The 26,701-nt window shown below is 44.1% G+C and overlaps 2 protein-coding genes across 16 annotated transcripts in view; both read left to right on the top strand.

The window, feature by feature from the left end:
* The window catches only part of LOC137422867 (interleukin enhancer-binding factor 3), a 350,140-nt gene that overhangs the window by 207,928 nt on the left and 115,511 nt on the right, over positions 1 to 26,701 (top strand). The window lies entirely within an intron of this gene.
* On the top strand, positions 1,325 to 26,701 carry LOC144891103 (uncharacterized). Its single transcript, XM_078773490.1, has 3 exons — positions 1,325 to 1,366; positions 3,854 to 4,023; positions 26,055 to 26,701. The coding sequence occupies exons 1-3, from the start codon at positions 1,325 to 1,327 to the stop codon at positions 26,575 to 26,577; spliced, it is 735 nt and encodes a 244-aa protein (XP_078629616.1). The 3' UTR covers positions 26,578 to 26,701.

The following is a 26,701-nucleotide window of genomic DNA, read 5'->3' as shown; positions in this document are numbered from 1 at the left end:
GGGGTCGGTACTAAGTCCACTACTATTTGTAGCTGTGATGGAGGTGCTGGCTCAGAACGTAAAGGAGGGTTTACCGTGGAAGTTGTTGTATGCAGATGATCTGGTGTTGATTGCGGAAAGTATGGATGGACTGAAGGAAAAGATGAACAAGTGGAAGGAATGTATGGAGACAAAAGGTCTGAAGGTGAATATAGGAAAGACTAAGGTGATGGCAAGTGGTAAAGCATGTGGTGAGGTGGAAAGAACTGGGAAGTGGCCGTGTGCGGTGTGCAGGAAGGGTGTCGGAGTGAACTCCATTCAATGTTCAATGTGCGCTGAGTGGGTTCATCAAAAATGTAGTGTTCTGAGAGGGTCATTAACCAGTGTGGCAGCTACATTCAAATGTAAGGTGTGCACAGAGGGAGCTGCAGATGGAGGAAATGTTGAGTTGGATCTTGGAGATGGCATGAAGCTGGAAGGTGTGAAAACATTTTGCTACCTCGGAGACATGCTGAATGGAGAAGGTGGATCAGACTCAGCAACGGTTGCTAGAGTGAGATGTGCATGGAAGAAGTTTCGGGAACTGAGTGGCGTGCTGCTGAGGAGGGGAGTGTCGTTGAAGCTGAAGGGAAAGGTGTATGCTGCATGTGTGAGAAGTGTTATGATTTATGGGAGTGAGACATGGGTCATGAACGTAGAGCAGCAACGAAGGCTGGAAAGGGTGGAAATGCGAATGGTTCGGTGGATGTGCGGAGTATCGTTGAGAGAGAGGAAGACAAATGATGAATTGCGAAAGATGATGGGAATAGAGCCTGTGATTGATCCTGTGAAGAGGAACAGGTTGAAATGGTTTGGTCATGTGTTGAGGAAGGATGAAAGAGACTAGTTGAGAAGAGTGATGGAAATGAATGTCGAAGGAAGTAGAGGATGGGGAAGACCGAGAAAGACTTGGCAAAAGATGGTGGAAGAAGAAATGCGGGCAAGGGGATTAATAAGGAGAGATGCAGAAAATAGGGCAAAATGGAGAAGATTGTCATGGGGACCGCAAGGCTAACCCCCGCTCTAGCAGGGAAAATGGCCTTAAAATTCATGTTGTTGTTGTTGTTATGGGAGGTGTGCCAGGAGGAAATCTTTGCTGTCCAGAAAGAACATCAGGGCAAGACTAAAGTTTGCCAATGAACACCTAGGCAAAGACCAGCACTTCTGGAACAATGTGTTCTGGACAGATGAGTCAAAGGTAGAGCTATTTGGCCACAGTACCAGAAGACTTGTTTGGCAAAAACCAAAGACAGCATTTGACCACAAGAACCTGATACCAACTGTAAAGGAAGGTGGTGGAAATATTATGGTTTGGGGCAGCTTTGCTGGATCAGGGCTTGGGCAGCCTGTAGGTCTCGTGAAGACATTCTGGGGTTCTTAGAGACTTCTTTCAGCATCTTGCAGTCTACTCTCGGGCTGAACTTGCTGGGGCGGCCTGGCCTGAACAAGATGGCAGTTGTTTGAAATCTTCTCCACTTGTAGATGATCTTCCGGACAGTCGAATGATTGATTTCAAATTGTTTGGAGATCTTTTTAAATCCCTCCCCAGACTCGTAGGCATCTATAACCTTCTTTCTGAATGCCTTAGAGCTCTTTTGATCTCGGCATGGTGACGCCGCACACCTCAACAACAAAGAGCAAACCAAACTAAATGTCTGAGGTTTAAATAAGACACGTTCCTCCAAGATCCTCTCTGACGATGTTCTAATCATTTGCACCTGAGCTGGTGCACCTGATTCTAATTTAAGGTAGATGAAGTAGTGATAAATGTAGGGGTGTACTTACGTTTTCCACATGCGAAATTTGCATTCATGTTTCGTTAAATTATACAATGGACTCCAAAATGTAAATGTTTCATTATATTTTTTGTATTATATCACCTTTATCTCTCAATATTGTTGAAATGAAGATCAAATAGCTGTATGTTGAAATATGTTGAAAAAGTCAAAACTTTACATGGGATTTACTTACTTTTTCACGTGACTGTATATATATATATACACAGTGCATTCAGAAAGTATTCAGACCCCTTCACTTTTTTCACATTTTGTTATGTTGCAGCCTTATGCTAAATCGTTTAAATTCATTTTTTCCCTCATCAATCTACACTCAATACCCCATAATGACAAAGAGAAAACAGGATTTTTGAAAGTTTTGCAAATTTATTAAAAAGAAAAAACTGAAATATCACATTTACATAAGTATTCAGACCCTTTGCTATGACACTTGAAATGTAGCTCAGGTGCCTCCCATTTCTCTTGATCATCTTTGAGATGTTTCGACACCGTGATTAGAGTCCACCTGTGGTAAATTCAATTGATTGGACATGATTTGGCAAGGCACACACCTGTCTATATAAGGTCTCGCAGCTTTCAATGCATATCAGAGCAAAAACCAAGCCATGAGGTCGAAGGAACTGCCTGCAGAGCTCAGAGACAGGATTGTGTCGAGGCACAGATCTGGGGAAGCCTACAAAAAAATTTCTGCTGCATTGAAGGTTCCCAAGAGCACAGTGGCCTCCATAATTCTTTAATGGAAGAAGTTTGGAACAACCAGGACTCTTCCTAGAGCTGGCCGCCCGGCCAAACTGGGCAATCGGGGGAGAAGGGCCTTGGTAAGAGAGGTGAACAAGAACCCGATGGTCACTCTGGCTGAGCTCCAGAGATTCTGTGTGGAGATGGGGGAAACTTCCAGAAGGACAACCATCACTGCATCACTCCACCGATCTGGGCTTTATGGCAGAGTGGCCAGACGGAAGCCTCTCCTCAGTGAAAGACACATGAAAGCCCGCTTGGAGTTTGCAAAAAAGCACCTCAAGGACTTTCAGACTGTGACAAACAAGATTCTGTGTCATTGTCATTGTGGGGTATTGCGTGTGGATTGATGAGGGCAAAAATTAATTTAAACGATTTCCGCATAAGGGTGCAACATTACAAAATGTGAAAAAAGTGAAGGGGTCTGAATACTTTCTGAATGCACTGTATAATGCACTATATATATTGTTGTGGTTTTGAGAACCAACACTCTTGTAAATATGACATTATTAAAGATTAAGGTTGCACCCCATAGGTCGACCACAAGCAAACACGTAGGTCACCATCGGACTTCAGTTATTTCATTAATATGTGTTTAGATAAGGCCGTGTTTCCAATAGTTGAATCTGTGTTGTGTCATTCAAATAAGAGTAGGTCCCCAATCCATTCATTTTGCAAGCCTCCCTCTCCAAGCGACGCCATTACGCGCCCTCCAGTCTGCCCCATGGCTCTCCCAAATTGTTACGCGCCTCGGCCAGCAGCAGCTGCCCTAGCGCTTGCTCAACGCCGCCATAAGCCACGAGGTGAGGCCCGAGAAAGGAGGCGGAGCACCAGGAAGAAGGTGTGGCCACATCATCCAGCCATCAAAGGCGGGGCCGGTAAGCCTTACCCAGCCAACCAGGGCTGAAGTGACATCGCCGACAGGCGTGGCTTTGGGGCTCGCGGAGTGATCGCTTGGTTGAGTTATAAAAGTGAGCGCAAAGCCCTTTTACAGGACTTATGAAGAGGAGCTCGAGCTAAAAAGGACTTACTGGGAGAACGCGCGTGGCATTAAACAGAACTGATGCAGTGGCGCTGATTAAAGGAGGACCTTATTAAAGGGAGACTGATGCAGTAGGACTGATGCAGTGGCGCTGATTAAAGGAGGACCGTATTAAAGGAGGGCTCGCCAGCGAGGGCTTACAGCGGCAGCGTGTATTAAGAGGTCTGGTTGAAAACGCGCTTTGCAAGAGGACTGTGAGGACTGCAAGGAAGCACGCTGATTAAGAGAACATTGGAGAGGGGGCGTTTGGCACGAATAGTACCCCCCCCCCCCCCCCCCCCGTTATATAATTGTCCGGTCACCTTCCAACTACACGTGGAGCCGCCTGCCGGGTTTCGCCCGCTGGATCGGAGCCTGGACCGGAGCATGGACTGGAGCCGGGCTGGAGCCTGGACGCGTTGGTGACCATCAACCAGCTACAATCCCCGTGTGAGTGTGTATGTGAGACGGGCCCTTCTTCACTCTTCCTCTTTCAATGTATAGGGAAGTATCCACTCTATTAGACTTTATAGTTTCCTTTTGAGCACTCAGGTCAATCGCGTAGATTGTATATAGATTTTTAAACGCGGCCATATCCAAAATGGGATCCTGATTACCGTTGCTTTCACACACCTTTTGGTAAGACTTGGAGGCTTCGGCATAATCATTATTTTCCCAATTAATTTCCAATCTATCTCGCGGATAACATGTTACATCTCGAGAAACCCGAAGTTGTTTTACCTGAGTATTATCACACAGCACGTTATTCTTATTAGTGCCTTCATCTCCATCTGGTTTCTTAAAAATGAGCCAAAGGTATCGAGGTTTTCCTTGAAGAACACCCAAATTCCAAGTGTATGCAGCGTGTTCCAGTTTAATGTGTTGGCATCTTCTTTTCAGGTGGGATACATTTAGGGGGGTCTTTGAGTTAAGTCTTCTATTCAACATCTCTTCCGTTTTAAGACTGGGAGAATATTCGCTGATATACCAAACACAGATCATTAATAACAAATTTATTGTTAGCACCGAAAGCATTCTCAGCCCCAAAAACCAATCTGTTTTCATTAGTATTCCTTTGTAGTTGAAATCTAATTTTAAGGCTGTACAGAACTTTATCATAATCGCAAAATCCAAATATACCTTTAAGGCCGTGGTTCTTAACCTCGGTTCGACCGAACCCCAGAGGTTGAGTGAGCCAGTCTCAGGGGTTCGGCGGAGGTCCTCCGAAACGCATTGCAATTTTTTTTTTTTTTTTTTTTTTGTTTTGTATCAATTTTGAATCTATGTGTAATTACGCTTATTATTAATATTATTATTATTTTGCTATGTATGTAACGAACGAATGGAAATGTTATTTTTAATTGTATTCCCATCCCATTCATGGTTTCTCTGGTCTGTGTTTAAGATAAGTTGTTTCACACTGACTATAGTAAGTTGAATCAATGAGCAACTTCCTAATTATTCTGTTGATGGTGCTTACTTGCTTACTTAATTACTGGATTTTGGACCTTGCAGGTGTTCGGAAATTCCAGTGAATAGCCTCGATGAGCTTGCCGTGTGCCGTGCGTCATTGGTCGCGCCTTACTTTGGAGTTACTGATTAATTGAAAAGTAAGTTGGAAATGTATGTGTATATGCAGGGTGGGTTCAGAGTTATATTAAAGTCAAAAGTGGATGGTGATTATAAAATATGATTGAATTCCTCAGAAAATTAGGTGGAGGTGATATAACTCCTTTGGTCGCAATTCAAAACTAACAATTTGCAGTTTTCTATGTAATATTATAATGGGATTTGAGGTGACATAGAGTTGAGTAGATAATAAATCCCGTCATCGTAACTATAAGTTATGTTTTCTTCGTTAAAATTTCTCAGTTTTCAGAGGAGTACTGATTAATATTTAAGCATGTTCCTTTTTAAATTTTTGTCATATAATTATTTGCCCGAACTCAATTAAGATCAGTTTGTTGCTTTTTTCCTTTTTTTTTTGCATTATGTCGAGCAAAAAAAGGAAGTGGTCGGAGGATTATGTGCGGTACAGGTGTTTGATGGAACGGGACGGAAGTCAGCGTCCTCAATGCATGCTTTGCAATGTCAAGTTGAGCAACTCCAGCCTAGCACCAGCAAAACTACGGGAACACTTCAAAAAAACTGCACGGCGAGGGGCAGTACAAAGACGCAACGCTGGATGAATTTGAATTGAAGAGAGTCTGATTCGACGCAAGTGCTACCTTGCCCACTCTCGGCTTCATTCCAATTGACAAACCGATCCTCACCGCGTCGTATGAAGTTGCGTACCTGATTGCAAAGCAGGGCAAACTGCGCACCGTTGGCGAGACACTCATCAAACCAGCCGCGTTGAAGATGGCCAACATCATGCTGGGAAAAGCTGCTGAAAACAAGTTGTCTCTCGTTCCACTCTCAAATGACACCAACAGATGCACAATTGACGACATTAGTGGCGAAATCCTCGCCCAGGCAGTTGCAGATTTAGTCGCGAGCCCGCCAAAATTCAGCCTTCAACTCGACGAGACCACCGACGTTTCGAATTTGAGCCAGCTCATCTTATTTGTGCGTTATCTCAAAGGAGACGAGATCAAGGAAGACTTTCTGTTCTGCAAGCCTCTCACAACAACGACGAAGGCAGCTGACGTGAAGAAGCTTGTCGACGACTTCTTCAGAAGCAACGGCCTCTCGTGGAACATGGTGTCTGCAGTTTGCTCGGACGGAGCTCCAGCCATGCTGGGATGCAACGCCGGTTTTGGAGCACTGGTGAAGGCCGATTCACCACACATCATCGTCACGCACTGCGTCCTGCACAGACACGCGCTGGCATCAAAAACCCTGCCTCCAAAACTGGCCAATGTTCTGAAAATCGTCGTTGAAACTGAATTATGTGCGAAGCCGTGCTCTGAATCATCGCATCTTCAAAGAGCTGTGCAATTAAATCGGCTCTGAATTTGAAGTCCTTCTCTACCACTCTAACGTTAGATGGTTATCACGAGGGAAGGTAGTGAGCCGTGTTTTTGCCTTGCGTGTTGAATTAGCCCTGTTTTTGCGAGAACACCAGCATTGCCATGCAACGCACTTCCAAGAGTCAGAGTTCATCCTCGCCTTGGCGTACTTGGCTGACATCTTCGACGCACTCAATCATCTCAATTGCCAGATGCAGGGTGGTGGAGTGAATGTCATCGAATCTGAAGAAAAGCTGAGCGCTTTCCGAAAGAAGTTACCGTTGTGGAGGCGGCGAACAGAGAACGACAACTTCGCGATCTTTTCGCTACTGGACGAGTGCATGAGCGGGATCGAAGATGAGTCTGAAGTTGGAGGCACTGCTGTACCGGGGGAGCTGAAGCAAGCGATTGCCACGCACTTGCTTGAGCTGGGAAAGTTATTCGACGGCGACTTCCCCGACCAAGAGCAATACCCAGCTGGGTGCGGCAGCCGTTTACCTTCGACGTTGCAACGGCAGATGTCAACGACCAATACCTCAACGACCTCATCGAACTTCAGCAGAGACAGACTCAACAACAACTCTTCAGCACAACAACGCTCTCAACGTTTTGGCGCCGCCAAATGGAAGGGTATCCTCACATCGCTAAAATTGCCATTGAGATCCTCATGCCGTTCGTTACAACGTATCTCTGCGAGCATGCGTTTTCGAAACTGGTGGACATTGAAACAAAGAAAAGGAGCAGGCTTGCATGCGAAAATGATTTGAGGGTGGCCCTTGCCAAAACAAAACCACGCATTTCCCAGATCGCCTCCCAAAAAGAAGAACAGAAAACGCATTAAGATGCAATTCTTCTTAAATTTTTGGTCAAATTTGAGGGGTTCCGCGAGTGTTCGGTGGGTTTCGTTTGGGTTCGGCGCCTTTAAAAAGGTTAAGAACCACTGCTTTAAGGGGTACAGCTATGGTAAAACAATTCTCTGCTTTTGTATCATCATTATACATTGCCTTCCTTTGCTTATAACCGTGGTCATCGTCTTTTCCCGTTGTCATATCAGGAATAAAACCTTCGGCAGGCCCTTTACCCCATCTATCACTGAGGAATATAGCGTAAATTTCATCATTTCAGATGTTGCAGAGACATTAATCAATCGCTTCCACTTCTTGCATTCCAATAAACAAACGGACACTATCAAACATTTTCCAGAAGAAATCATTTACGAATGTAGCCTCTGTGTTAGCTGCAGCCTTAATGAATTTAAATGTACACAACAAGAAACTATCAGCGAGGTTCAAATAAGTTTGTTGATAATTTATCTCAAAACTTTTTGTTCCATTTGTATTCCAATCTGTTCCTGTTACGGCATTTACCTTATAATAATCTTCTTTTTTCGTCGCGTTGGAAATGATAATCGTATCATCCAAATCATAAATACTGTTGATGGCTTCCATCTTTAAACAGACTTGGCATTTAATATGGAATTTTTTTTTCTTTCTTGACTTGGGTTTACTTTCTTAACTCAGTATATCAATCTGGTGAGTTTCTTTTACACTTTGGTGATTTATTTGTTAAAAGAACCATGTCACTGATTGTCTGTCGCAGCAAGAAGTCAACAACAGGATTATATCACAGGTGGCGTGGCAAAATGTACGGACAGGTGTATTTGATGATTGGCTTCACAGTCGGGTATACAAGGGTTGTTGCGTTCTGTATTAGTGGAAAACAACTGCTGCACGTCTCCAAAAGTTATTGCCGCTTCCTCTGGAGATGGTCCGTCAACTCGACAATGCTGTTTGTCATGGAGTGGTGGCTTTACGAAATTACGGCATGAAACAGCGTGCTATTGCTCGGCAGGATGGCATCACTCAAGGTCAGGTGTCAAAGATCCTGAAACGAAATGCTCAGAGGGGTGTCCCTACTCCAATACCGACGCCAGGACGTCCCCGCAGAACCACAAGGAGGGATGATCGCCAGCTGCACCGGTTAGTCCGCAATGGCCGTACCAAGTCAGCTAATCGGCTTAGGGCTGAGTGGCAGCAACTGACAAATGTGCCTGTATCCAGAAGGCTAGTCAACCAACGACTGGTTCAAGCAGGCTATCATGCCAGGCATCCCCTGAGAAAGCCACGCCTGACCAGACAACACCGCCAGCGCCGATGGCAGTGGGCCAGAGAGCACCGTCAATGGCAGCCAGGACACTGGAATCACGTGATCTTCAGTGACGAGTCTAGATTTCTGGTCTATCGTCAAGATGGCCACGTCCGAGTGCGCAGACAAGTGCATGAAGCCTACAACAAAGATTGTATAGTGCCAAGAGTCCAAGCTGGAGGTGGTGGGGTGACCGTTTGGGCTGCTTTTCATGCAGGGGGCAAAACTGACCTGGTTGTTCTGAATGGAAACCTGAACCAGTTCAAGTACAGGGCCATTCTGGAAGAAACATTGCTTCCATTTGCTCGTGCAGCCTTTCGAGGAAACTTTGTCTTCCAAGATGACAATGCACGGCCTCATCGTGCTCGCATGATCCAACACTTTCTTGCTGACCGTGGTGTAGAGCATATGGAGTGGCCTGCCATGTCCCCAGATATGAATCCGATAGAGAACTTGTGGGCAGAATTAACACATCAAATAGACCACTTGGACCAGCATCCGACCTCTGTGCGTGAATTGCAGCAGGCTGTCACTGCATGGCAAGCGATTCCTGTCCAAACCTTGGCAAATCTCGTGAACAGCATGCCTCGACGTGTACGTGCTCTCCTGAATGCTCGTGGGGGTTACACGAAGTACTGAACTGTAATTTTACTGTCCGTAATCACAGTCGTAATTTTACTTTTGTTTTTGTTAAAAAAAATTTGGCTAATGTGCAAAATAAAGAGATACTTCTGGAAAACGTACAGAAGTTTAACACTGTACTGTCCGTGAATTGAGTTCGACATCAGTTTACATCACTTTCAAGGATCAATTTATTTGTTTCGAAATGTCAAATGTGGTTTTTGTTTCTTTTAAAGGTCACATTAACAAAATCTAGAATAATTTCAACATAATTCCAATGAACTTTTGGTTCTAAGACATCTTGAAAAGTAAGTTCACCCCCACAAAAAAAATATTCCATATAAATGCCAAGTCTGTATATTAACAATACTTAAAAAACATATCAAAATATAATAAATAAATTTATTATATTTACGCATAATACTAATAAAATATTTAAAACTTTTGAAACCCCGACCCAAGTACCTTAATTGTTTCTTGTTTTTCTTGCGGGGTTAGTCCAGTTTTACCTCTTTTAATTTATTTAAGTTCTTTGAGAGCCTGTAATTTTTGAGACTCCTTTTGAGCGTCTTTTATACTCTTTACAGCACCCGCTACATTTCCCACGGCAGAAACTGTTTTTTTTTTTTTTTTTTTTTTTTTTTTTGTATACAAGATCGAGGCTCGTGAAAGAGCTAACATTAATCACACAAAAAGACAAACCGACACACAAAACACAAAAAACAAGGGGAGCGGCAGACAAGATGGGGAGAGAGGGTGGAAGGACACAAAAGAGAGGGGGAAGAGGGGGAAGGACACAAACACAACATTTGAGAGCAGGGACATCGGGAGGACTTGGGGGGAGGTGGGAGAGGATTAAAACATATGAACACTGCAAGGACTCTGGGGTGAATTACCGGGGGTAGAAAAGATCAAGGTTTTCGATGGGGGACGATAAGAGATGGTGGTGAACAGCTGTTTTAAAGACCTGGAGGGAGGAGTGGGATTGAAGGGAGTGGGGGAGTTTGTTCCAGAGGCGGGAGAAAAGGGGAATGAAAGAGTGAAGGTGAGCAGAGAGCCTAGACTTTGGCAGTTTAACCATAAGAGGGTTGCAGGCAGATCTTGTGCGACCTGAAGGAATATTGGGGGGACAGAGCACAGAGAGAGCTGGGGGAGCAAGGCCGGAGAGGAGTCGGTAGAAGACAGAAAGACCACCAACCTGCCTGCGGTGAGTGAATGAAAGGCCCTCGGCGTTGACTACATCGCAGGAGATTCCAATGATTCTGAAAGCTTTGGCCTCAACAGCGTGAAGCCGAGCAAGGTGTGAGGCAGGAGCACCAGCCCAGAGGGGGGAACAGTATTCCATTGAGCTGCGGATGAAAGCCTTGTATGTGGTGAGGAGCTCAGGTGTGCCAAGGAAGGACTTCGCACGACGGAGGATGCCCAGTCGGCGACTGGCTTTGGAGGCCAGCTTGGAAATGTGGTTTTCCCAAGAAAGATCATGGCAGATAGTGAGACCCAAAAGCTTGAGTGACAGAACTTCTTGGAGAGGATTGTTGAGAAAGTAGATGGGAGGGTTGTCCAGTCGGTCCTTTCGGAGAGACATTGTAAGAGTGTGAGATTTGTCAGGATTGAAAGACATGTTCCACTTGTTTGACCAGTCTGTGATTTTGTCCAGGTCTGCAGAGAGTGAGGGGGCTGCAGACTGCCGATCTGAGGGATGAGGAATGGAGCGACAGAGAGTAGAGTCGTCAGCAAAGAGATAGAGAGGATTTTCAAGAGAGTCAGAGAGATCATTGATGAAGACCAGAAAAAGCACAGGGCCCAGAACACTACCTTGGGGAACTCCAGCCTGAACAGGAAGAGGAGATGAGAGAAACCCATTCAGGGTCACACGTTGACTCCGACCAGAGAGGAAGTCTGCCAGCCATGCGTGGAGATTTCCATGGATACCAAAGGAGGAGAGTTTGGAGAGCAGAGCAGGGTGCCAGACCGTATCGAAGGCACGTGAAATGTCAAGGGAGACAGCTCTAATTTCCTGTTTGGCGTTGAGGACCTCCATCCATTGTTGAGAAAGCAGAAGCAGCATGTCCAGAGTAGAGTGACCAGGTCTGAAACCAAATTGATGATCAGAGATCAAGCCATTGGAGAAGAGGAAAGATTTAATATCTGAAGCAATGATGGATTCCATGACTTTGCTGATAATTGGGAGAAGGCTGATTGGTCTGTAGTTGCTGGTATCTGTTTTTGCACCTTTTTGGGCAAAGCGGTGATGTTGGCTGATTTCCAAGCAGATGGCAGATGACCTTGAGCAAAAGAGAGGGTGAAGAGAACAGAAAGAGGGAGTGAAAGAGCAGAAGAACATGATTTTAGGACCCGTGGGCTGATGCCGTCAGGACCAGTTGCAGAATCAGAGTCGAGGGTTGACAGAAACTTTTCCACCTTGTCAGGAGGAAAGGACACAGAGTCCAGGAGCAGCTGGGTACGACTGGGTACGGTGGGTACAGAGAGGGATGGGTTTGGGACACAAGATTTAGAGGCAAACACAGAGTTGAGGCATTCAGCTTTTTCACGTGCGGAGTCAGCCGTTAAGCCGTTTGAGGTGAGGGAGGGGGAACAAACACCAGAAACAGATTTGACCAGACGCCACCAGGATTTGGAAGAGGGAGACAGATAAGAGAGTTCGGTCTTGAGAATGGTGAGATATTGTTTCCTGGCTCTCCTGAGGGTGGACACACACTTGTTTCGGGCTTTGTGAAAGGAAATGAGATTTCCTTCCGTTGGATTTGCTTTCCAGGAGACGAAAGCAAGTTGTTTCAGGGCAACAGCCTCACCACAAGATTCCGTGTACCATGGACGGGAGGAAGGGTATGACAACTGAAGACGAGATGGTATAAATCTGTGCATGAGAGAGAGCAATTTACTTTGAAAGAATTCCCAGGATGAGTTGATGTCAGAGGCGGTAGAGATGGGAGACCAGTCCAGATGATTGATGGCTGCTTGAAGACCGTGCCAGTTGGCCTGAGTGAAATGCCAGACTCGTCGACGCTGAGGAGGCTCTCTGAGAATGGTCAGAGAGATGTCCACTTTGACAAGGACATGATCAGATGAGCCGATTGGAGCAGAAGAAGAGCAGCAGACATTTTCAGGGAAGTTTGTCATAACCAAATCCAGAAGAGAAGATGCTCCGTTGACTGAGATCCGGGTCGGGAAATTGACAGATTGTGTCAGTCCCAGTGAGTCGCAGAAGTCCTTTGCTGAAGAGCCATGGCTGGTGAGAGAGGTACCCACACCCAGCCAACTGGCATGGTGACAATTGAAATCACCACATATGAGGAAGAGAGAGTTGGGATGGGTAGATAGAAGTTGGTCCATATTATCAGACAGTGAGATGTAGATGGAGTCATCGCTGATTGGTGGACGGTACAACACACATATGAACAAAAGGTGGGAGCGAAGGGGAAGCCGTAGCCAAAGGTATTCCTGGGGGTGAGGTGGAGAGAGGGCAGTGGAGGGCGAGTGAGGAAGAGAGTTTTTTATAAAGATAGCAACCCCACCTCCAGGACGAGGCTCAGGTCTATCATACCGGAGGAGGGAGTAACCTGGGAGAGATACCAAGGCATCAGAGACATCATGAAGGAGGAAAGTTTCTGTTAAGCAGATCACATCTGGTTTGTCAGAAGCAACCTGTATGGAGAGGTCAGTCAAGTTTGAGCGAAGGCCCCGGATGTTTGAGGTCCATACCGTTAATGAAGAGGAAAGGGGAGCATCGGGTCCAGAACAGGGGGGGGGGAGGGGTAGGGTAAGATGTGGAAGAGGAGGAAGAGGTAGGGAGAGCTGTTGAAGGTGTGTCAGAGATTTCAGAATAGCTTGGAGAAAGGGAAGAATGGGGCGGACAAAAGGTTTGATGGAGATTGGGTGAGGCACAGTGAGGTGTTATTTGAGGAGGGGGAAGAGCAAGGGAGAAGGTTTGGGGAGATGAAGGTGAAAGTTGGAATGAGGAAGAAGCAGGGAGGATGCTTTGAGGAGGAGGGGTGAGAGGGGAGTCTAGGAGGGGAGGAGCGAGGGAGAGTCTCGGAGGGGAGGGGTGTGGGAGGAGTTTAGGAGGGAGGGGAGGGAAGGGGCAAGGGGGGAGATTTGAAAGGGATGGGTGATGGGGAGGATTTGGAGGGGAGGGGTGAGATTGGATTTTGAAAAGTGTACGATTCATGGGAAACGAACATTTTTTGCAAAATGAGTTTGAGACCTTCGAGTCAAAAATACGTTTGAGGACACTGGAGGAGGGATGGAGTTCTGGATAGTTTAGGGAATGTAGAAAGGAGGAACTGTAAGAGATGGTATTATATATATTTTTTGGAATGAATAGATTTGGTGAGCAAGACGAAAGCATCCTTTTGTAGGAAAAGAATAAAAGGGTGTTATAATATATGAGAGAAAATAGTTGTTCAGGGGAGAGATTATACATTTCTAACCGCGTGATCGCGAACGAAGAACGAACGAACAAAAAGAACAACAAATAAACGAATAAGACCTGGGAAGGAAATGTTTTTTTTGGGGTTTTTTTTTTTTTTTTTTTTTGTGAGTACAGATATTAAACAAGGAGGTACGGGGTGAACGACTGGTACGAAACAGAGAACGAAAATAATTTCAGCGCATTCGACGAATCGCTGAGAGAAAAACAAACCACAAGGTCGGAGACGGTACGGTAGTCTAAGCCTACGAGTACTAGGCCGCAGAATACTCGATACCATTAACCGACGATTGTGTATACATGTACGAAAAATTAGCACCGGAAATTTTCCAAAAGATACGCATAGGTACATACACCGAAAGATAGATACAGTCTCGACAAAAACACAATTGAGAAATATCACTTAGCTTCGAAAGCGTGAGCGCATGGAGCAGCTTCGAAAAGACGTGACCTCGCCGTGATCTCGCGAGATCTCGATCAATTAGATCTTTATGTTTAGATCTGTTGAACCAATTAGATCTTTTCTGTTTAAGAATGGTTGAACCAATACCCATTAGAGCAGGGGTCGGCAACCTTAGGCACACGTGCCACCATTGGCAAGCGGCAGCGTAATCATTGGCACACTGGCGAAAGCAGTGCCCTCTCCGCTGCATGCCAAATCACTTCTTGAACAGCCATTGGCTGTTGCGCATGTTGCACTATCACAGTATTCCGGTGTGATGGTGCAGGGTGATGAGGTAGATGGATCAGAGCAGAGTCACCATTCCAATTCCAAATTATTTTACTGGAATAATAATCAAAGATGCACAACATGAGATGCCGGCCGCGCGCATTCAAACACAATATTCGCGGCAATCGGATGTGCTGTAAGAACAGTGGTGGTGTTCACGGCAGATGGTCCGAGGCTGCATCTCCACTCATTATTGTTATTATTCAGACTGGTTTCTGAGTTTTAATATTAATCTCATCATTATTCTGAATTGTATAATAATCGCAGATATGAAACAGGAGATGCAGGCTTGGTGCCTTCCGATATGCCGTTCGTGGCAACCTGAGGTGCTGTAAGTGCGGCTGTGCTGTTAACATCCGGTGGTCAGCGGCTGCATCTCCACTCTTTGTTATCATTCAGGCTGCCTTCTGCGTTTTAATATTAATCTCGTCATTATTTTGAGTTTTTTTATGGGGTGGTAGTAATGAAAATGGGGGTAGTAGTTTTTCTCGGAACACGCGGCCTGTCTTATTTAGTTTGATTGACGGTGCGGCCTCCCGCTCCCATTTCCCACAGGAATTGCAGTGAAGCAGTTCAGGTTCGGTAGATGATGGCAACCTGGCTAGCTAAGAAAACTGAAGTAAAGGTTCAAGCATTCCAGCCCTCATTGACAGAAGAGTGGGGTTTTGTTTTTCAGAAGGACCGTGCTGTGTGTACTTTATGTTTTGAAAATGTTGTTTGTTGAACGTCGAGTGTTAAGCGCCATTTTGAGACAAAGCACGAGAAAACTTTCAAAGATCAGGCAGACAAGGCAGAATCCATCAAACGTGCTGTGTCCAGGTATGGGAAGCAAGCCAACACCCTCAAAATATTTGCCATTGCTAAAAACCTTGTGACTGAAGCAAGCTATCGCATTGCTCATTGCATTGCGAAACGCAGAAAGCCATTTCACTGATGGCGAATAGATTAAGGAGGCTTTTCTCTGTCGCTCATAGGTTCTGTTTGAAGGCTTACCAAACAAAGAGACAATCAAATCAAGAATAAAATATATTCCCATGTCAGCTAGAAGTGTTGAGCGACGCATCGAAGAAATGGCAGAAAATGTCAGTGTGCAGCAAATAGCTGGATTAAAAGATGCTGTGGTATTTAGCATTGCACTTGACGAGAGCGTGGACGTGAATGACATACCACGTTTGGCAGTCATGGCAAGATACTGTGATTCGACTGTAAGAGAGGAACTCTGCTGCTTAAAGCCAATGTCTGACAACAAAAGGTGAGGACATAGCCCAGGTGTTTATGGAACTTTTTGAGGAGCGAGGGATTGACATCAGGAAGATTTTTGCAGTGACAACAGATGGCGCCCCGGCCATGGTCAGGAAACAGAGGGGAGCTGTCAGATCAATTGAGGAAAAAGTCTGTCACCTCATCATGAAACTCCACTGCATAATACACCAAGAAAACCTCTGTGCAAAGATGTCAAATTCAGATCTTAATGATGTTATGGCTACTGTAGTAAAGGTTGTTAACTTCATAGTTAAGCGATCTGCTCTGACACACCGACAATTCCAGTCCCTGCTCAAGGAAATGGACTGCACATACAAAGATATCCCTCTCCACTCAGCGGTTAGGTGGCTAAGCTGCGGAAACGTTTTGGAGCGGTTTGTCAGCTGCTTTGATGCCATCAAGACCTTCCTGGCTGAAAAGGGCCAAAACTACCCAGAACTCGAGGACGAGAAGTGGGTTGTGAAACTGATGTTTCTGACGGATATTACGGGACACCTCAATGAGCTCAATCTCCGACTGCAAGGTGCAGGGAAAACTGTTTTGGACATGTTCGACACATGGACGGCTTTTGGTGGCAAGCGAGCAATCTTTTCAAGCGATGTTGCTACCTCCACTTTCCGTGACTTCAGACACGTAAGGCAGCTGTCCTCACAGCACAGCATCAGCACCGCTGAAATATGCAAATGCATGAGCGAGCAAAACTTTAGCCTGGTTTTGGCTTTGTGGTTATGGCGCAGGCTTGGGATCCTCGGATACTGGGTTTGAATCCCGGTCAATCGCTGAATTAATGCCAGGGGGGTTGACTCAGGCTGTCATCCTTCCGAGGTCGGCAAATTGAGTACCAGTTCACTGGTAATTCCCTGTGTGTCGCAAGAGGCGACTAACGGGGTTGGCGGCAGGAAGGGCATCCGGCCATAAAACATTGCTTCAAAAAGGGGACTACGGTGCCCAAAAAAGGCCAATCCCTGCTCTGTGGGGGAAAATGGCATTTAAAGGTGGTTTATGAGCGAGCTTGAGTCCGGAGTTCACAACACGATTTGGGGACTTTCAGAAGTATGGACCCATGTTCTCTTTCTTGATCAAGCCAGAAAGCTTTGACCGACACGAATTGGATTTATCTCTGATAGACTGGTTGGATACACATGACATGGAAATGCAGCTGATTGAGCTGAAGAGTTCAACACTGTGGGTGACTAAGTTTGCAGAGCTAAGGAAACAACTAGAAACCACGGCAGTGCAAGATCACAGAACCTGCATCTTCACCTGCTGGACATCCATGCCAAAGAAGTTCAGCTGTCTCCGGAACGTTGCACTGGCTTTGCTGTCAGTCTTCGGGTCAACGTACCTCTGTGAGCAGATATTCTCACACATGAAGAACGTGCTCAGTCCCTCCCGCAGTCGTTTGCCAACCGACCACTCCGTAGCATGTGTGCAACTTAAAGTGACGAACTACAACCCCAAGATTATGGAGCTCAGCAAAGGAAAGCAGGGCCAGGGATAACACTGACTGGTAGGCATCTGTTTATTTGTAGTACACATGGGTTTGCATGTGCAGCTGTTTGTCTATCTCTTTTTTTCCAACTCAGATGTGGATGGTTTCATGAAGATGGCAGCATTCTTGTATAGCACTGGTATTTCTGTTTGATACACTTTATTCTCCCTTTTTGACATTTGTTCCCAATGCAATACTTTGTAAATGAGTTACTGAAAGCAGTGTTTTGAAATGGGGTCCGTGCATATAATTTGTAACCTCATGGGGGACATATTTTACAATGATAAAATGATCATTACAATGTCCTGATTATGAGAGATAAATGTTTCTTTAAACTGTTGTTGCTATGCATGTAGCCTATATGGATGGAATAAAATTCCATGTCTGTTGGAAATATTTTTTTGATGTGGTGTCATAATTAAACTTAATGTTAAACTTAATGTTGATATGGCACACTAATTAACAAGAACATTTCAAACTGGCACTTCATGTCAAAAACGTTGCCGACCCCTGCATTAGAGTATCAATTAACCCATCTCCTTTATTTCTAAATTGATCTCCGACACCTCGTTGCCTCTCGGGTTTATAGTAACCTCTCCCAAGAAACATACCTTCACCCTTATAGTACGAAACATTGCTGTTTCTTCTATATGGTGAAAGATACATACTTTCACCCTTATAGTACGGTGAAAGATACATGCCTTCTCCAATCCCATCCCCAGCTGTTTTACCAGCATCTTTCATAATTATTTTCTATTTTCTTAACTCGTGTTTTCTCACAACAACCATCGTGTTTTCATTCCAAGTAAAATAAAAACTTTTAACATTTTAGTTTTAATTTTTTCAATTTTGCTCTCTTGATTTTTTGTTCTAATCGAGAATAATTAGTATCTGGAGGCCCAAATTATTTTTCAAAACATAATTTATCTTCCATTGAAAATTTTGACGGAATTATAAATTCCCCGCTCGACGTTAACATAAGCTCCCCTCTTTCCCGAGTGAATATAAGACCTATTTTTCCAAACACTAACTCTTGGAAGGTTTTCTTTTTATCTTGATCACTCGTGTTAAAACTACATTCGAGAAAAAACGGTTGGATGTTCATTTATTAATAGTTTTATATTCATTATATCATGTTCAATTATTCACTTTTCTTGACGTAGTCTAATTCTGATGGATATAATTTCACCATTGAAAGAAACCATATGATGATCCTGATCGGTTATCTTAAAATTTACTTTCGAAATGTTTTTTCCTGAGACGGGTAAATAGGAGAGATTCCTTGGTTCCATGTTGAATTTATAACCTATTGGGGTTGAGTAAGCGTTGAATGAAAACATTGTATTTGTTTTTACTCCATCGTCATAAGCGCCATCAACCAAATCACAGTTTATCAACACCAAATTTATACCTGAGGATATGTCAATGACTCACCCACCCTCTCTGAAAAAATGTCCACTTCTCCCTTCGTTGACCTCCACACCCCTTCTGACCTCACTGACTACTACAACCACACTCTCTCCTCCTGCCTTGACCAGCTTGCGCCTATAAAAACCAAAACAGTTTCTTTCACCCATTCTGCTCCCTGGTTTACCCCTGAACTCCGCCTGATGAAAACTCGTGCTCGCCAACTTGAAAGACTCCGCAATAAAACAGGTCTCACAATTCATTCCCAAGCCTACAAGGACCACCTACAACACTACAAAGATGCCCTCTCCCGCGCCCGCTCCGCCTACTACTCTCAAATTATCCACTCTGGCTCCGGAAACCCAAAAGCACTCTTCTCTACAATAAACAAACTCCTCAGCCCCCTGAACACCACCACCCAGTCATTCACAGTAGACAACTGCATCTCCTTCCTTTCATTCTTCCAATGCAAAATTGACAACATCTACAACAGCTTAACCACCACCGCACCCGCTCCCCCTCAAACCACCTTCCCCCCCTTATCCTGCCAACCCCTGTCTCAATTCTCCCCAGTCTCCCCTACTGACCTCTCTGAACTCCTCATAGGAATGAAAACTGCCACCTGCACGCTTGACCCCATCCCCTCCAGCTTTGTCAAGGCCTCCCTTCCTGCTCTCTCTCCACTTATCACTGCAACAATAAACTCCTCCCTGTCTACAGGCATCGTCCCACCATCCCTCAAAATTGCTGCTGTTACCCCCATTCTGAAAAAACCTGGACTCAACCCTGACACCCTAAATAACTTCAGACCCATCTCCAACCTACCCTTTCTGTCAAAAGTTTTGGAACGCGCTGTAGCCACTCAACTCAAACATCACCTCTCTGCCAATAACCTGTATGAAACATTCCAATCCGGATTCCGCTCCAACCACAGCACTGAAACTGCTCTCCTCAAAATCAACAACGACCTTTTCCTCTCCTCTGACGCCGGCAACCTCAACATTCTCATCCTCCTCGACCTCAGCGCCGCCTTTGACACCATCAATCACACCATCCTCCTCACCCGACTTGAAACCACCTTTAACATTACCGGCACTGCCCTCTCTTGGATCAAATCATACCTCTCTGACAGACGCCAGTTCATCTCCATCAATAACTGCAAATCCCCCACTGCTCCCCTCCCCCAAGGTGTCCCACAAGGTTCAGTTCTTGGCCCCCTCCTCTTCATCCTGTACCTGTCCCCCCTTGGTCACTTAATCCGCCGTCATGGTCTCCAATTCCACTGCTTCGCCGATGACATCCAGCTTTTCATCTCCACCAAGTCCATCTCCACCGCCACCCACTCTATCCTGACAAATTGCATCACTGAAATAAAATCCTGGCTTCAAATCAACTTCCTCAAACTTAGCTATGATAAATCTGAAATAATCATCATTGGCCCAAAAACACTCACCAAATCCACCCATAACTTTGCCCTCAACATCGACGGTTTCCCAGTATCCACCTCCCCTCACATCCGGAATCTTGGCATCATCTTTGACCAAACCCTCTCCTTCGACAAATACACTAAACACATCACAAAGACAGCCTTTTTTCACCTGAAAAACATCGCCCGTCTCCATCCATCCCTCTCCTCCACGGCTGCAGAAACCCTCATCCACGCCTTCATCACCTCCCGTCTGGACTACTGCAACAGCCTCCTCTATGGTTCACCCTCAATAATCACCAATAAACTCCAATACATTCAGAACTCCGCTGCCCGTCTACTCACCCATTCCCAGGCCCGTGACCACATCACCCCCGTCCTTTACAAGCTTCACTGGCTCCCCATCCCCCAGAGAATCCAGTACAAAATCCTCCTCTTGACCTACAAAGCCCTCCATAACCTGGCCCCATCTTACCTGGCTGACCTCCTCCCCAGACACACTCCCACCCGCAACCTCCGCTCTGCTGGTACCAACCTCCTGACTCCCCCCTCCCCCCCCCCCCCCCATCCGGACCAAATTCAGATCCTGGGGGGACAGGGCCTTCTCCATCGCTGCTCCCACCCTCTGGAACTCACTACCTTACACCATCAGAGACTCCTCCTCACTCACCACATTCAAAACATCACTCAAGACCCACCTGTTCAACACTGCATTCAACATTTAACCCACAGCATTTAACCCCTGACTATCTCTTCTCCTTCTCCTTCCTTTTGCTTTGACTATTTACCTATTGATTTTTGTCTTTTTGCACTTGTTTTTTGAACTCTGTCAAAGCGTCTTTGGGCTTCTTGAAAAGCGCTATATAAAATAAATGTATTATTATTATTATTATTATTATCGCTGTAAAACGTCTTATTACCCTCAATCTTTTTTGCAGAGAAACCTAACATCTCTCGGAATGAATTATTAATCGTGAAATCTATTTTATAATTATTTTTAAGTCAAATAGTTGATTTTGATGTGTGTTTTTGAATGCCTATTTCAATATTTTTTGGATCATCACCTTTTTCTTTCATAAAGCGTGAAATTTCAGAACATAGTACAGAAATCTCGTAAGCTCCGGGGTGTACTTCTATAGTTTTATATCCACTTCCTGGATCATAACTAAACTTGTTATTTTTTTCTGTGATATTAAACAGAGTATTATAGGCTTCCATAGACAATTACGCCACTTCATATTCTTTTTGCGGGATCAAGTTGTATCGGGTATGGTAATGAAGCCATGTGATCACTCGCTGTAAAATCAAATCTAAGAGTTGTGCTTCTCATTTTATATATGTGATAAAATATCTTTGTATTGACATTTATTAATTATTTTCCTATTCATCAACTGATCTAGAATGGTTGACGTCTCATTAAAACAATTGTTGTTTCCCGCCTCCTTACTGCCTAACAGCAGTAATAATCTATTAACTAATTGTGATGAGTCACTCGGAAGAAAACTAACACCAGAGCCTGAACTCATTCCAAGCCCATCTAAAACATTAAGAATATCTTTTTCCTTCGCATTCTTCTTACCTTTACTAGCAACAGAACCCCCATAATCAAGCGTGCTTAGTAAATCAATATATACCCAGTGTACCCTATCTTCCACATTTTCCATATCCAGTGGTTCCTCAAAATATTCTGAATTAGCATACCTCGCTTTTATAAGAAGAAACATTAATCTGGGAGTTAATCTAACAGGAGGTCTGTCAGGATTTAAGAATGTCAAGTTATCATTAACTATCTGTACCGTTTCGTTAACAAGGTAAAACTGATTTCCTTGTCCTATATAAATGAGACCTGTTTTGGTTATTGAACGTGGTGAATATTCAGTGTTTAGAATAGCGTCCACAACATATTTAGGAGGATGATTTATCTTCTCAAGTTGTTGGCGTGCTTCTTGTGCTTCTATAACTCCAAGCTCTTGCTCTGCCTCTTGTCTCAAATCTGCTATCTCTTGATGTTGTTTGGGAGTATATGTTATCGAGGGAACTTGAAACGAAACCGCCTTTTGTTCGGAATATTTTAAAATAGGTATAATAAACTTCGCTTGTTTTCTTTCAAATACATCTTCACCTAATAGCTTTTGTCTCTGTTTCTTCTTTATCCCCTCCTGTTGTTTAACAACTTTTGAAAGTAATTGATTATATTCCTTAAATGTTCTTGCTCATTCTTCGGCATTCATTTTATTTAACCGAGAAAATTATTGGTTATTATATCATCTTCTTTAACAACGATATATTTATATTTTTCAGCTGTATGTTTCACCCATTCCTTTTTACTACATAATGTATAACAATTATCTCTCCAAAAATTATTTACATCTATTGCATTTAGTTTGAATAAAATAAAAGTATTAGCATTGTTTCTTATTGAGCAGCGAGGAAGTTGAAAGTATGACTGGCTGAGATAAATGCAATTACAGGAAGAATGTCGCCCCCTTGTATAGTAACTGTCCATAACCGTTTGGTTTCTCTAATTAACACAATCGTCAAAGATAACGAGATTCTTTTTTGTTTCATCTAAGTCTTGGGGTAAACGTTTTTCATCCGTATTATCGCTGAGAATACAATTTATAGGTATAAACGATGTGGGTTTTGATATCTTTTTACCTTTTTGTGGAGTATCACAAAATAGTTGTATTATATCTTCAATGTTATAATCATTTAGTTTGTGTTGATGTTTAAATAACCCGATTATATCTTCTTTTTTAAGCCCCGCATTAAAACCCTGTGATAGTAGTTGATACTCTGGCTGAAAACCTGACCTTGTGAAAATTATTAAATTTTCATCGTCTAAAAAATCTGGGGTAAGGAGCATCTTTAAAAGCAAACAGGTTTTCCCACAGCTGCTTGAACCAACTATTGGACATCTTAATGAATTTGGGAGGTTCGTATGATTATTAAATTTTATCTTACTTTCCCAAACAGGTAAAAAATCATCCATTTTATATAAACCAACTAAAAATTTACCGTTTAGTCATTCATCCTGTGTGTTATCCCTATTATAATTGTGTATACATATTAGAAGTGACTCAACCAACCGTCTAATTGAGTTGAATATATCTTCAAATATTTTGAAAATGGGTTCATCCATTTTATATACTCCAATAAAAATATTAACTTTTATTTTACATATTATTGTAAAAGAAATATAACATAAATGTTATATTTCTATAATTTTAACTACAACTTACCCACAACCTACCATGTAAATTTAATTATATATTTTTCATATTATTTATCTTTTATATTATATATACATACACGCCGCTGCTACTTTCGTAATTTCATTTTGGGGCGTAAGATTGTTAATATTAATCATGAGTCTGTTTGTTTTCTTAAATAGTTATTGGACAATAACATCATTTACTTTCAATTTAATGGATGGACCCACACCACCGATAAAAACATTTGCTATCTCAATAGCGCAAACAACTTTACATTTTGCGTTCATCAATTTCTCTGGTTCAATACGATGATCTTCGAGGCATGATTCTTCATTGATGTTGTTATCATAAAACGAAGTCAGAATTTCGGGGTGTTTGTCCTCTTCCCTGCACTTTTCATATTTGGTTAAAAGTTTTGGATACATTGTTGGTGGGATGCCCTCAATAGGAATTTCTCCATCACGTTTCCGATAAAATATATTAAGTTCATTAACAAAACCTATAAACTTGTTCTTTTCCTTTTTCATCTTTTCAATAACATCGGCTTTCATCAGATGTGTTTTAACTGCGCTAAGAATTTCTTCAAACGATTCTATTGTTTTTGCTTCCTCCGTCATCATGGGCATTTGGGAGTTATGCATAACAAGACGTATCGAATATGATTCAGCTCTATGGTCCTTGGCATTATTTACGTTCGCTTTAATACCCCACAAAAACAATGTTGGTGTTTCGATAAACAGTTTCCTAATACCACTTTGTGCGTGAGTATGATTGTAATTATATTTAATCATAATACGATAATAAATAAATCCATTGTTGTTGTAATACTTTGGTTCTTCAAAAATAAGATTCTTGATATCAAAATTCAGATAAGTCAACACCATATATATTTTATATAAGAGAAGTATTTCTTTAAACTAAAAATCAATTTCTTACTTAAAGGGATAGCTTGTAATAGTAAGGGGTGAGAGACGAGAGTTCCTATATGGAGGGCTACCGACCGCATCATCCGCGGATTAGACCGGGGTTCTTGCTTGCCCTTCGTGGGGGCTCACATTCGCTGCCACAAATATTCACAAATGTTCACAAACTTACAACATACCAATGTTCGTAAAATATTTTTTAACCGTATGGTTAAAAAATTGGTTGTAATAATTAATTAAATAATTCGCGTTTTGATGCAGGGGGTGTGGCCCGTCCGCAATGGCCCAGAACCCCTATTCGACAAATCATGAAAATGGCAAAATTGTGAAGAAAATCGAGAAAATCAGAAATTTGGGAAATTTTAGACATTTTGGAAATTTTGGGAAAATCGTGAAAATGACAAATCGGAAAATCGGGAATTTGGGAAATAATTTTTTGAAAACCGGAAATTTGGGAAATTTGGGGAAATCGTGAAAATCGGAAATTAAATAAATAAATAAATTTCAAAACAATTATTTAATTAAATATTTCTTATCTACCTTCTCTGCCCCAGAACTCCTCATCTTATACTACTAATGTGTGCTCAGCAAACATATACAAGAGCAGCTGTAATTAATCCGGATGAAGTATCGTATTGTTGTATCGTATATATTGTTGAAGATAAATCATTGCGGTGCGAGTCCGATGATGTCACCATGCGTGTTTTTGATACATTTTTGTTTAAAAATGAAGAGTCATGGGCTCCAGAGACCTACGATTGGCTTCAGATGTGCATTTTAACACTGAATCAACACGTCTTCGATCATAAATTTCTTTTTGAAGAAACAAAGGGACATTTTGATTGCAACTCAAGCAATGGGAACCAGGTAATGCCTGTTTCATTTGGAGCGATTATACACCGCCCAAAGAAGATCCCGGTGTGTACCCCGGTTTAGAATAGGTGCACCGTATCCCTGCGCATCATAACAGGCGACCAAGGGTTGGCGTCAGGAAGGGCATCCGGCCATAAAAACATTGCCTCAAACAGGGCACCATGATTGTCATGGGGCCCGCAAGGCTAACCCCTGCTCTAGCGGGGAAAAATGGCCTTAAAACGATCATTCATTCATTCACTCATACACCGCCCAAAGAAGATGCGTTTCATAGCTGCAGGAAATAAAATCGTGATATCTTTAATTTCAAAAAAAATTGTTTTCGCACGAGCTTCCGTGTATGTGTGTGTGTGTGTGTGTGTGTGTGTGTGTGTGTGTGTGTGTGTGTGTGTGTGTGACCCACTCCCCCATGTGTGCGCGTGACCCACTCCCCCCACCTCTCCCCCATGTGTGTGTGTGTGACCCACTCCTCCCCCACCCCTCCCATGTGTGTGACCCATTCCCCCACCCCCCACCCCCCGCCCCCCGTGTGTGTGTGACCCACTCCCCTGTGTGTGTGAGAGACCCACTCCCCCCCCCCCCCCGTGTGTGTGACCCACTCCCCCTTGTGTGTGTGTGTGTGACCCACTCCACCATGTGTGTGTGTGTGTGTGTGACCCACTCTCCCCCCCCCCCCCCCCGTGTGTGTGACCCACTCCCCCCCCCCCCCCCGTGTGTGTGTGACCCACTCCCCCTTGTGTGTGTGTGTGTGTGTGACCCACTCCCCCATGTGTGTGTGTGTGTGACCCACTCCTCCGTGCATGAACCACTCCCCCGTGCGTGACCCTCTCCCCCGTGCGTGACCCACTCCCCGGTGCAGTGTGAATGATGTGGGAGGGAGAGGATTTGAGCTCTTGAAGTCACATTTTAACAACCATCTTGACAACACTCCATCTTAACCATCTTAACAATATACCATCTTAACAACATACCATCTTAACAACAGAGAAGCAAAAAGGGAACTGGACGTGTTCGTTGACAACAAACGCCTGGAGTTCCAGCAAGCCCCAAAGTACCTCGCTGTACGCCTAGATCGGATACTGTCCTTCAAGCAACACCGAGAAGAAGTTAAGGCCAAGGTGACATCAAGGGTCTCGCTTATCCGACGTCTCGCTGGTACGACCTGGGGAGCCTCCGCCAAGACCCTACGAATATCCACGCAAGCCCTGGTCTTCTCTGCAGCCGAATACTGCGCCCCAGCCTGGAGCAGAAGCCCACCCGTGAGAAAGGTTGATGTTGCCATTAACAACGCCCTCCGCATTGTAGCTGGTTGCTTGAAGCCCACCCCGGCATTCCACCTGCCAGTCCTAGCGGGAATCGCCCCGGCCGGCCTCCGACGGGAGGCTGCTACCCTCGCCCAGGCAAGGAATGCCGAGAAACACGACTGGCACATCCTGCACAACACCACAACGATAGTGGCGCCTCCAAGCAGACTCAAGTCCCGCCATCCCTACAACAAGGCGGCATAAGAGATGCTCAGTTCTATCCCTGAGGACCTGTCTAGAAGCGCATGGCTGGCGGCATCTTGGAAGCAGGTGTGGGAAATGGCCGGGCCCACCCGCATCCACCGCTACATCTGGGACCCAGGAGGTG

The sequence above is a fragment of the Myxine glutinosa genome, chromosome 3 (assembly GCF_964187855.1).
Source record: "Myxine glutinosa chromosome 3, kmMyxGlut1.1, whole genome shotgun sequence".
Taxonomy (NCBI): Eukaryota; Metazoa; Chordata; class Myxini; order Myxiniformes; family Myxinidae; genus Myxine; species Myxine glutinosa.
This window is presented reverse-complemented; position numbering and strand designations above follow the sequence as displayed.